At 37.5% G+C, this 14,198-nt stretch overlaps 1 protein-coding gene across 1 annotated transcript; it reads left to right on the forward strand.

Moving 5' to 3' along the window:
• The first annotated feature begins 11,809 nt into the window (after positions 1-11,809).
• Positions 11,810-12,796, forward strand: LOC102808630 (G protein-coupled receptor 54-like). The gene has a single exon (XM_006824369.2). It carries the CDS (start codon positions 11,810-11,812, stop codon positions 12,794-12,796), a length of 987 nt encoding a protein of 328 aa, XP_006824432.2.
• Positions 12,797-14,198: the final 1,402 nt, after the last annotated feature.

The following is a 14,198-nucleotide window of genomic DNA, read 5'->3' on the forward strand; positions in this document are numbered from 1 at the left end:
TCAGTGATGTCCTGTTGCATTTAAACAAGTGGCTGACATCACAAAAGATGGAGCATAGTAGAAATAGTTCTCGAATTATTTAGAGCCAAGAATTCCAATTTGCCCGAATGCATGTAGTAATTTTTCTCAGCTGGTGAGAGTGTCCTTGGTGGGTTCACCAGTTTGTCATATAAACTTTTTAGTATTTGTCGATGTTGTCGATTGGGTGATGTGATGGTTTTTGCCCTTTTCCAGACTTTTGCCCTTCAGATTTTCTTTTAATTTCAGGATTTCCACTAGAGACATTCAAGGGTGCATATAATGGTCTAGCAATTCTAGAGAATTCCTGTATTTAATGGCGATAATATCCTAACAGTCCAAGCTATTTTCTTACCGGTAGTTCACCTACTGTGTTTGGAAGCTTATTGTTTAATATCCTTGCTGCTATTGTGTCCCTGGATCAGGTTTATATCCATGTTCATACATAATCTTCCATATCTTACTTGGTTTTTTAATACATGCATGTTTTTTTATTCTACAAATAACTCTCTTAATATGTTCTTCGTACTTTTCAAATGATTTTTAATGTACAGGAATATTATCTAGGTATTCTCCATTCAGTAAGAGCAGCTTTTAACCCAACTGGAACCCGCTGCTTTTCATACTGCCCCATGGACTAACAAAAGCTGTCAGTGGTTGACTTACTTTATCAACATATCCTTGATGATATGCTTTGCCTTGACCGAGAACAGAAAACCAGGAACCTCATTGTATCCGTGGGATTAGTTGCCTGTCTAGTAGTGTTTTCTTGTTCAACTCACAATAGTCGATGCGTAACCATAAACTGCCATCTTGTTTCTGGTTACACATGCCAATGGCAAGAAATATGAATACCTGGATTTGGTGACCCAATTTTGGTTGGTCAAATCTTCAAGGTACTGTTTCACTTCTTAGTATAATGCCTTAGATAATGATCAATATTTTTGATGAACTGGTGTACTTTTATTTAGTTTGATGTGTAATTTTAAATTCTGAGTACAGCCTATTTCATTGTCATTCTTTGCTAATGCTTGTGTATGTGATTCATCCTTCAACATTTCACAAGCAATTTGCTGAATTCTCTGTACTGCTTGACTCTGTGATGTCATTGGTGTTAGTGCTATCTTTAGGGGGCAAAAATGGGATGCATGATTATACCCACTGAAATTGTCCTATCACCAATCTGCTTCTGAGTGTAGATTCATGTTTAGTTGAGTTGTTAACAGGAATCATAACTTTATGTGAAGATCCTTTAGATATTTCTGTTAAATATTCACCAATTTTCAATCTTTTACTTAGTACCCAACTCCCGGACGAGCCCCAAGAAATTGTTTCCAGTGTCAATTAGGCACCAAAACACGAAAGCAACTTTCTTTCAACACTGGATTATCTAAAAAAAATACTTACAGTGGTCCGAAAAGGGCCTTCCTACTTCACAGTTCCAGCTTCCGACTTCTAACTTCTGAGTTATTATTGTTGCAAACCGCAGGAGCAAAAAAGTACCGTCATCTGTTGTGATGAACTTCATAGTAGTTTCTATCATTTGTGATAGAAACAGAATTGCAGAGAATTGTTTTGCATACAGGTTATGGGGTGAGATCAGCGCCAAATATCATTTTTATTTTTATATTATCTTTGCATTAGAATGACATTGTCTTACCATATTTATATTGTCATTGCATTTGAATATATATTCTACCTTGGGAAAAGTGACCTAATAATATTCCAAGGTAGAATATATTCAAATGCAAAGACAATGCCATCCTTATGCAAAGATAATAACAATAACAATAATTTGGCGCTGATCTCACCATAACCTGTATGCAAAACAATTCTGTGCACAAATGATAGAAACTACTATGAAGTTTCATCACTACAGATGACGGTACTTTTCTTGCTCCTGCGGTTTGGAACAATAATAAATCGAAAGCTAGAAGTCGGAACTCGGAAGTTGGAACTGTGAAGTAGGAGGTGTTATGATATCATATATGTATAATAACTGTAGTAGTGCGCCCTCTCTTGACAAAGAGTATTATATCTGTTATGACCTATGACCCAGGTTGTAGTTGTTGTTGGCGGAGTTGTTTTACTTGAATTAAATGAGTTCAAACCTTCATGCTGCATCAATAACATAATATGGTGACCCCGACGTTCAAGTTAGAAGAAAAGTGATACCCAAATAGCTGAAAATTGGCGTAAGTTGACTTCTGATTCACGAACATTTGCAAGTCTGATCCAGACAAAACAAACATGGCTGATAAACTCCCTACCATGAACTGGGAATCTGATAACGTAACAGAGTCATTCAGTTTATTCAAACAGTGCATAGAGCTTTATTTCATCGTGAAAAATGTGAAAGACGAAGAAAAGGCTGCTAATATTTTGCTGGCAACAGGGGAAGAAGGATTACGTAAATTCAATAGTTGGGACCTGTCAAATGACGACAAGTCAAAACCAGAGGTAATATACAAGAAATTTCAAGAGTCAATTGAACCAGCCGAGAATTTCAGAATTAGTTGACTCAAATTAACCACATTGAGACAAAAACCTGATGAATCTCTTGATTCTTTTGTTAGCAAATGTAAACTGCTGGCTAATAAGTGTAACTTTGAACAGAAGGAGCTCCAGGAGCGAATAATTGAATTATTGCCGCTACACCAATACCAGAATTCCAGAAAGAGCTACTAGCAAAGCCTAAGACATATACATTGGATGAAGCTATTGCCCATGGAAGGAATTATGAAGCTGCAAATGCTCACTTATCGGCACTAAAGTCCATGGAACAACCAACTACATCTAAAACAGTTGACGTTGTAAAGTCAGCAAAGCGAACACACAACAGCCGAGAAAGTGTCCTGCTTTTGGCCAAATATGCAAGAAATGTGGAAAGTGAAACCACTGGGCAAGAAAGTGTCAGTCTTCAGCCAAAAGTGGAGAAACAAATAAGAAATGTGAAAAGAAAACACATGAGGTGAGGACAGATTATGAGTCTGACAGTGCTGAGAATTATGGGTTTGATGAATGCACAAGAGGAATGAAAGACAAATTCGCAGTGATCAAGATTAGCACAACACAGGGACAAAAACTTCCCAAAGCAAAGATCGACACCGGAGCTCTTGCAAACCTTTTGAATTATACAACATACAGAACACTGTTTGGTATAGACCATAAGCCAAAAACCTCAGAAGTACGTCTCAGCGGGTATGGAGATACACCTTTTAAGAGTTGTGGGAAAGTTACAATTCCTGTTGTTGAACACAAAGGCAAACAGGAAAGAGATGTAGAATTTTTCATATCAGAGCATGGAAACAACCTATTTGGTTTAGGATTATGCACATGCCTAGAACTTGTCAAATTCCCTTGTGGGGGACACAAATGCTGTACAGAATATGACGTGGAGGAAACTATAGCCTACAGCACCAAAGAGCAGTTAGTAAAGGACAATCCAGATATATTTGAAGGTGTTGGCAAGATAAAAACAGACTACAAAATTGATGATGCAACACTTGTGATAAATCCAGCAAGAAGAACACCAGATGCATTGAAAATACCCTTAAAACAGGAACTGGATCGCCTAATACAGCTTGGAATCATCAGGGAAGTGCAAGAACCCACTGACTGGGTGAACAGCATTGTGTTGGTCACCAAGCCTAACGGATCACTAGCCATCTGTTTGGATACCCGCGAGCTAAATAAGTTCATCAAAAGACCACACTATTACTCCAAAACACTTGATGATATCCTGCCAGACCTAAAGATCACACAACATTTCTCAACATTGAATCTACGCAGTGGATATTGGAATATACCACTTGACACAGAGTCACAACTGCTAACAATGTTTAGTACAATCTTTGAAGGATACTGTTTCACAAGATTGCCTTTCGGTCTGATATCCGCACAAGATGTGTTTCAAGTCGACCTTGATAGAATCTTTGTACAAATAGATAATGTACACTGTCTTAAAGATGACATACTGATTGCAGCTGAAACTAGCATACAGCATGACAAAGCAGTTCAAGATGTGCTAAAGGCCTGTAGACAATACAATGTAAAGCTGAATGATGAGAAATGTCAGTTCCACCAAGATAAGGCAAAACTGTTCGGACATATTCTGAGTAAGGATGGTGTATCGCCTGACCAATCCAAGGTGAAAGCTATCCAGAGGATGGAAGCACCAAAAGATAAGTAAGAATTACAGTCACTCCTCGGGCTTGTCAATTATTTGTCTAAGTTTGTAAAGTTAAGTCCACTTACTGAGCTGCTTAGAAAATTACTGCAGAAAGGTGTAGTGTTTGAATGGTCTGCAAGTCACGATAAAGCACTTGACCAGATAACACAAGCCGTAACAAAAGCACCAGTATTGACATACTTTGATGCTAGTAAAGAAATTGTGATCCAGTGCGACACATCCAGTAAAGGTCTCGGGCTGTTTTGCTGCAAGATGATAAACCTATCCACTTTGCTTCAAAAGCCCTAACCCTGGCAGAAGCCAACTATAGTAACATAGAACGTGAAATGCTAGCTGTTGTTTGGGCAACAAGGTATTTCAAACACCATGTTTTTGGTAGACCCTTTACCATCCATTCTGACCACCAACCTCTAGAATCAATAGCAAAGAAACAGATCAATAAGATGCCAGCCAGACTACATAGACTAATCCTACAGATTCAAGGATATAATTACAACATAAAATATGTGCCAGGGAGAGATGTACCTCTCGCTGACTGTCTATCAAGATGCAAAAACATCAAACAAACAACCTTCCAAATACATGATGTTGACGTACATATACACGAAGTTTCAACAATGAAGCCATTTGTCATTGACCGCATCCGCGAACTCAATGTCAAAGATCCAGTTCTCCAAGCCTTAATCTCATACATCACAAATGGATGGCCTAACGAGAAAAAACAATGCAATGAAATTACTCATGCATATTGGCAGCATCGCTCAGAGTTAGCCATCCACAATGGTGTAGTGCTAAAAGGTCATCGAATCATCATCCCGACGGGAATGCGAGACAGAGTACTCCAAATACTCCACAAACAACACCAAGGTATAAAGAAAACACGTCTCAGAGCCAGACAATCAGTATATTGGCCGGGTCTGAATGCAGACATAGAATACATGATAAAAGATTGTAACCAATGTCAAACCTATCAGAGAAGTCAGTCAAAACTCCCAGTACAACCTACCTACAATACTGAACCCATGAACACGATTGGTATCAACATATTCGAGTTTGAAGGCTCCCAATACCTTTTAATCGTTGATTACTATGCTGGTTATATTTGGGCATATAAGTTACATAACATGACTAGTTCAACTGTCATCAGCAAGATTGATGAAATATTCTCCAATTTTGGATACCCAACAGACTTAATATCGGATAATGAGCCACAGCTTACAAGCTGTGAATTTCAAGAATATTGCCAGACTCATGAGATAAGACATACAACCAGTGCACCCCATCAGCAACAAGCCAATGGACACGCAGAAAGAAATATATACACAGTCAAAACTATGCTCAAAGAGTCTCTTCAGAAAAGGGAGAAAAACCTGAGGGAAATCCTGACAACATTGAGACACTCCCATTACAGCTGATATCCCATCTCCATTTGCATTAATGTTTCCCATTTCTACAGTATGGACGTGATCAGTCAAAATAGTTATAAGGAGAAGATTGAACAGAGAGCAAAATCTTATGGAAGTCAAACGGACATTACACCACTCAAAAAAAATTCTCCATGTAGATTCCAGAAAACACCAAGTTCACCATGGCAACCTGCCACAGTCATTAACAAATTATCTGACAGAAAATACACAGTGCAGACGCCTGACAGCACTCAATACCAACGAGATCTATCTCACATCAAACCAGCACATGATAGGCCTACTATGGATATGCAAATTAAGCATACTGCAAGCAAATTAAACCAGGAACCACAAGGAATCAACAACACACCTAACAAAAATTAACTGGCCTGCCAAAGAAAGACCAAAAAGACATTGCAAACCCCCTGCAAAATATAAGGATTTTGTATTGACATAAACTGTCGAATTTGGAAAGCTCAAATAAGAGCTATGTTATTCAATTTCTATTGTGTTTATCGAGTTCCAGAGTTTTGAGTTTATTTAATATTTAGATGTTCCATTTATGTTTACATGTATTGAGAAAACAAACAAAACTGTTCTAAATAAAAACTTATTATCTGTATCAATACACGATATACATTTCCATCCCAGAACTCTGAATCGGTATTTGAACATTTATTTTCTATAAACACTTCGCAGAATACCACTATTTAGCTTGAGGAGGGGGATGTTATGATATCACATATGTATAGTAACTGTAGTAGTGCGCCCTCTCTTGACAGAGAGTACTATATCTGTTATGACCTATGACCCAGTTTGTAGTTGGCGGCAGCCATTACTGTCAGTTTCACTCGTTGTAAACCAGAGTTGTTTTACTTGAATTAAATGAGTTCAAACCTTCATGCTGCATCAGTAACATAGCAGGAGGGCTCCTCTCGGCTTTCGTATGTTAGCCCTGTCCTACTGACCGCAACCACTGCATAATATCCATTTCGTCTGCTGCAGCCATTATCGTCTGCAGGTTGTCAATGGAGCCGGTTAACAGGATGCGTAAACATATCCATTCGCAGTGCCAAACTTATTGATCAACGCGATTGCATTCAAAACTTTGTTACTGCTTATGAAAAATGTACCCTTTTACCTATAAGAATTACCTTTAAACATTAAGATATAAACCCTGTATTCTTTATGATAATAAGGGCATGTATTACAAATATTACAGTCCGAATATGGGCGTTAGTGCCCTCGCGCAAGAAGATCATTTGCCCTCCTAACGTCGGGCAAATAATCACCTGCGCTCGGGCACAAACGCCCATATTCGGGCAGTAATATACAAATTTGCATATCAATAGATGAATAATGAAGTTGTATCGTTGAATTTTTAAATGGTCAGGAAATCTTCTGGTTAGCATACGTTTAATGTGTTTTTTTTTTCAATATTTTTTTATTTTAAATTAGTGATGGTTATGACAGTATCTATGACTGTGCTTTTATTCAAAACAAAAACTCCACTTTATAAGGCTTACTAGTATTTCAACGTTTTTTTTCTATTTCAAAACATTGTCACGTGTGATTGTTTATAAACACAACCATCACAAGCACAACACTTGCATGAAAGTAATCCTAATTGTCACTTGATGAATGATCCAATTTGCATATCAATACTACAAAGTTTATGTAATTACGGTACTCATTTCGCCCAGCCTACCGCTTTTACACCAACAGCTTATTGCTTGATTTCCGACCGCGCGGTCTTGTCCGACCCGGAAACCGACCACATTGTAATCGCCTTTTTTTTTTTTTGCTCGCTCGCTCATTGAAAACACTGACTGCTCGCCAAAACACTGAGTAGTCGCAATAGTGGTTTTTCAAATATAATACATTGTAGTTGCATGACACTTGTATCGTCAAAGCAACTCAAATGGGACCTTTGGTTACGTGTTTTGGCTGCTTGTTCTAAATGTAATATTTTATTTTAATGAGACAATTACGTAAAAAAAGCATGCGTAACTTCTTTCGACAGAGCAGAAAAACGAAGAATATGTTAATGATTAATTCCAAATACAACGATACCAAAACCACGTCGGTCCACAGTCTGGTAAAATTTGACATCCAATTTTCAAAATTAAGTCACGATCAGTGAATGAGCTCGATCTATACAATGTACGTACCGTAAAGAGTTCCCACAAATAATATTTTGACTAAAACGGCCACATGCTCTGGAAAAAATAGAACAAAGCTTGACATAAATGAATAATTCAGAAATAAAACGTGTCAAATTTAGTTATAGCCATAAATATTTGATGGCCAGACGATGAACAATTCGAAATCAGGATTCACGCGGAAGTCCTTCAGGGCTGAAAATCATCGACCCTACTCTCGTTTACCTTATTTCACAACTAACAAAGAAAACTGATTCACCGTGGACTCAGCTTAGTTTTTTTTCTTTCTGAACTGAGGTCAAATCCCCTCCGTTAGTCAAAATATACCGATGTTTTTCAGTGAATAATTTTGAAGCCTGTCACAGAACAAAACAAGCTATGTGAATCGAAGCCGGGGATTGGACGGTACGACGAACCTTCAATTACCGTCAAATATGCTTTGTTACAACATCATTGATTTGCTGAAAGCCACCTGATTGGAGCACGACCTGGGTCACAGAACCATATTTGTCCGTATTATCAAACATGATTTTGGAGAGAACCACACCCACATTTTCAACCATTTTTAGCGCGGAAGTTGCCAACGAATGTCGAAAAACTCGTGAATTCCATGTATTCGGATAAAATAAAGCTAGCGATTGCTAAAAATGGTTATTAATATATTCCTCGATGCTCTTGGAATTTTTATTTTTTTATTTCAAGGTAAGAAATGGCTAGTTGAAGTTGCATCGACTTCAAGGCGGCTGTTTCACGGCGAACAACTCTAGCTCTGTTGTCACTGAGTTTCGCGATGTAAAATGAAATAATATATATAATAATAATACTTCTTTAATTAATTGGGTTTTCAGTCCACAAATTACGGGACATGTTTGTCCTGTCTCGGCTGATTGTGTTAAATGCCGGATGTCTGGACCAACGCCCGTCTATATACGGAAACGAGGTGTGGCTATGGGCAGTTGTTTTGGTCATGTCATATCAAGAGGAGTTAATTTTTTCGTCCTTTCAAGGCACTACCAAATATTATCTTCTATATAACATATTTATCAGTCCGAGCAGCGTTTATTTATTTATAAACTACTAAACTCAGTATGGAGGAACCAACGGGGATCGATATTCTGAACAAATTATTGGGGCACGGTCGACAGACACAACAAACAATGGAAATTATCAACGAAAGAGGAGATTTTTCTAGATATACTGTCATGACAAACATGTAAAATTAACAAATACACAAAGAGGTGTAATATTAGGTTTTATTTTAGGCTTAGAAATATTTTCTTTCACTCAGCCCATGCATGGAACTGCCATTTAGCTTCATGGTCCTTCAGCTTGTCTTCGCCTTGGGGGAAAATAACAATAATTAGACAAACCGTAAACACATTGCGACGACTCAACAATCGGGAAAGAAAATCCAGACAACCATGTCGTACTTGTGTTGAAATACATTTTGTATTTCGCGTCAGAATGTTGTTGAAAATAAAATATTCAATCCAAGCCAAATCGAAGTCAAAGGGTCAGATTGCGTGCATATAATTATAGATACTGTAGTTAAAACGAAAAGTATTTGAACTTTTGTCGGCTGTTCAAAATTTATAAAAACCAGTAAGACAATTATAAGACATTGTGAACCTCGGAAATTTTCTGCGAGCGAGCGGGCGGTGATATTTCGGGGTTTTCGCGATCGAAAATGAGGCGGAAATTGTCCAGTCGAATTCAACTGTTCGCACCACGGACACTAAAAAAGAAACCGTGTTCGCACGCTTGCTACGACCATGGAGCTAAATTTTATTTTAGCTCCATGCTACGACCATGGATGTACTAGTACATCCATGCAACGACGTACCAAACGGCTATCAGTTTTACAGTGAACAGGCATCAAAACAAACTTGAAGATACCTTGTGCACACGGCTTAAGGTAGCGAGACTATTATTTGCATACTTGTTTTCATCTTCTAATTGTGACTAAATGACTACAAATAGACCCGGAAAAGTATATATTTTTAGAATCGCCAGACTTCAAGCTTTTCACAAGTGTATTTTGCATGCCCGTATCTGCATTCTACGACGCGTTACTCAATCAAAAATGAAAATTTACTTTTTCTGTAAAAAAAATAATTACGCATTTAGGCTGGCGATAAAAAGTATTTTTTTCACTTTTCCTAGTTGTTCAATAGTCTGGTAAATTGAATGTGTCTGGTCAGTTTTATTCAAGCAACGCGTTTTAAAAAATAGTGTGCTGAATTTCAATTACTGTTTTAGTCACATTGCCCCCAACTCAAACCACAACTCGTTGGTAAATAATCGATGAAATAGTTTGTCTGGACACATTCAAGTTCCTCTCATTGTCACCTTAAAGCTGTGAAAATTTGGTGTTAATCCGACGACAATAAGTATACGTTATTTTTTGTTAAAGACCTTGTATTTTGAAAAACATAAACTCCTAGAAAACGTCCATGAAGTCACAGCAAAGATTTTCAAGCTTGTTTATCGGCACAATCAATTTGTTTTCCCATCAAGGTCTGTTTTACCATGTGTAGGGGCATCCAAATGTGTAAGGCTATTAGAAACCAAAAAAATAAAGGAATGGGATAGCTATAATTGGATAAATTCGGCATATGAAAACACCAAGATCAATGACTTTTTTCAGTGGCTGTGTGACCTCGTGTCTGACACATTCATATGCAAATGACTAATCTGTGAAACAAACAGGGGCGGAGACAACCCACTCGAATGTTTGGAAACGCTCATTGTGTGTCAGATAGCTACTGATAACACATCCTAACATTGCTTTGTCTTGAGTTTATCTTTGAAACTTATAGGCACACAGATTAAACCTGTATTGTTGATTTTGGAAAACACTACTGAGGCTGCCTTGCTACCCTTCAGAAAATATACATTTTAACCAACTTACATGACATTCTATGTTATGTTGACTTTATCATATGAAAGTTTATAGTGCATTTCATCAATTAATAAATAAATGTGAAAATCGTAATTTTCAACACAAATAATAGTCTCGCTACCTTAAACCATTCTTTATATATATATATATATATATATATAATATAATATATAATAATATATATATAATATATATATATATATATTTATATATATATATATATATACCATATTAGTAATATGCAAATCACTTTCGCGGGAAGTCACCACGTTGTCGGTTGACACACGGTAGGGCCGTTCTGAGATTTCAAAACATATTTCATCTTTAACGCGTAAAGCAACAAAGTTGTGATGAAGGAAAGAGTGGTATAAACAAAGATCAGTGATTACTTAAAATCGATACCAGAAAGGGGGGGTAAAAGAAAAGTTATATAATATTGTATTATTTAATAATTTATTAAAATACATAAGTTTGTCCAACTCCCTGCGGTGAAACCCGTTCAAGCCGACGCACGCCATACCACGTAGCCAAACATTGCGGCAAAGGCCCTTATATCCTGCTGTACGGGATATTGATGGTGCAGCATTATAATATTGAATAAGAACAGAGACACAATGGTAAACTCATAGTAGTTTCCGACACAGAAAATAAATAAATAAATAATTTGGCATGCCGTTTATTCGGTGTTATATACTAGCTTGAAATACAGCCGTCTTTCGTAAGTTCTGTTTATCAATAAGACCATCGTCTCCTCCAAGATCTGTGAATAATAACGCACGGAGGATTATCTTTGCCATGATAAAAAGAATTACGTATACGTATATACTTTTGACATTCAATCAAGGTGAGAGGGGGTTTAATATGTAACACGTGATGAAACAAATGGAAACTCAACTTTCGAATGCCTTTAGGGTACATAGAAGGCATTCGCCTTGTTCATGCGTTCTTGGGTCGGTAGTACAAATTTTGTTGTTGCAAATCTAGCTACGTAATAATTTACTGCCCCGGATGCTAAACAAATGACTCCCTGAATATGATTGGTAGAGTATAGAATATATATATATATACAGCAAGGTTGTCATATATACAATACTTCATACACGTCCATTTTACACGGGCGGACACAGTGATGGAGAACACATCTAATTCTGTGGGCTTGAGCTCGGATACTATGGAAGCTGTATCTCTCATGTCAGTGGTAAATATACTAATTGGAGTAATTGGTATTATTGGTCTTCTGGGCAACTCGCTGGTCTGCGTCGTAATGTTGCGAGTTCCACAGCTACGGACTCTTACAAATTACCTCATCGTCCACCAAGCTATCATTGACGTAATTGCTTCTATCGTGATAACAGTACGTTTTTTCGGACCACAGACAACGCAGCTGCCTGACAATCTATTCGGGGAGATGGCTTGTCGGCTCTGGAAGTCTGACTATCTTATGTGGTCGCTATTCCTGCTATCCAGTTTGAATCTGGTTCTTATTACGATGGAGCGCTATTATGCCATTGTATATCCCTTAAGTTACCAGTTTATATACTCTCCGGGCAAGGTGAAAATAATGGTGGTCGTGGTCTGGATCGCAGCATTCGTATTCAAGATATATAACCCAATTGTACAGTCCTTTGATCATGGAGTTTGCATAAAAAAATTTCCATCGCCAGCCGTGTCAAAACTTGCTGGAATAGCCACCGTAATTGTCCAGTACATCACGCCTCTTATTGTCATGGCAATGGCGTACACGCGTTGTATCTTCGCTATAAAGCATACCGTTCACAACGGGCCTTTAACAAACAAAGAGAAGAGCGCAATGAGGGCACGCAACAATATCCTGAAGATGTTAGTCTTGGTTTTCTTGGTTTATGCAGTGTGCTGGGGGCCAAATCAGATCATGTTCATGCTGTATCAGAGTGGTGTGAAGATCGAATTCTATAAGGGGTACTATCAGTTCAGTACTGTTCTTGGGTTCATCAATTCGGCAATCAATCCGTTCATCTATGCGTTAAAATACAAACAGTTCCAGGACGGCATCAAATTACTTTTCTGTCGACGCCGCATTGGTGTTATTGGTGATGTCAATCTAACTATGGCTGTTGTCAGTATACACAAACAATAGTAAAATCGCCTCATTACAAGTCTAATATTATAAATTCTAACAATTAATTTGACCATTATTGTGTGTTATAAAGGTTTTTATCACGTCAAAACAATATCACACAAAACTCCCCCAAATTTAATTAAATTTGATTAACTTGGGGGATTTATAACAACAATAATGAATCCCACACAGCGTGAATTTAGTCGCACACTTTATCTTGCCGTGGTCATTTCTCCTCTCATCAATTATGGCGCTATGAGGAATACAGGGCTAGGACGGAGATGTGCGCAATAATGGACAAGACGTATTCGAGCCGACTGTTTAAGCGAACATCCACACCCCAGTCCTGATATCATGGTACCGATGGACCAACGGGAATGCGCTGTCGCAGCCTACTTTGCATATTATAATGTGTTTGATAGTTGACAGTGTTTAGTTGCAATTTTTCTGTGAGTAACTGTGACATTGACAAAGTATCTGATTTTAAACGGTTACGGATAGCGATATAGAAAATCTAAATAGTTCAAGAATGATAAATCATAATATTTCATCAGCTTTCAAAATTTAAAGCGGGAGAGTCGCTACCTGCGCATGCGTCAGGTGGCCTTAGCGTGTCATTTATAAACAAGCGTCTACCCATGAGCCTTTGCGTTTTTAGCGTGTGTTGTCATCGTTCTTGGGACTCAATTCCCGCGCGTGCGCAGGTGAAGACCCTCCCGTTTTAATATATATATACAACCTAAATCCTAAACAGTTTGAAATCAACTTTTTTAAAACTTTTTGTATGAGATCAGGATTACGAGTAGATAATTTCTGAAAAAAAAACTTCACTAAAATGTACGTTATTCTTGTACTGTGTGTCAGGACAAAAACAAAAAACAGAAAAAATGATGTACAGATGTCTAGTCAGTTAGCGTGGTAATTCAATTACGTACGTTTGTAATTGTATGTAACATACATAATAGAAGCATGTGATACTTTTCAACATTTTAAGTGAAGGGTACAAAGCTGGGGTCGCTATAAATCGATGTAAACATTCAAATCTACCAATCCAGAAATAGTATTTTGAAATCATGTTAGTTCTTATTTAATATTTATGAGTTAGTTCAACACTACCAGTAGGAGGTCCCAGTTGCTATGTCACGTGAAGACATGCGCACGCATTATGGTCATGGATAATGTTCAGCTTTTGAGCCAATCACTACTGAATATTTGAGAATTTGAATAACAGCTGATGATTGGTATTTACAAATGTTATAAATACGTTTATAAGCAAAGACCCAGCATTCTTCCCTTCATTATTTGAATCGAGAATGAATGGCACATCATGGTACATATCATAAACAAAGTATTATTAACACAATTAACCGATCTATATACTTGATATTGTCATTTTAGACGCATTTCTAAATGTTTCCAA

Source organism: Saccoglossus kowalevskii, chromosome 8 (assembly GCF_978046115.1).
Source record: "Saccoglossus kowalevskii chromosome 8, keSacKowa6.1, whole genome shotgun sequence".
In the NCBI taxonomy this organism is placed as follows: Eukaryota; Metazoa; Hemichordata; class Enteropneusta; family Harrimaniidae; genus Saccoglossus; species Saccoglossus kowalevskii.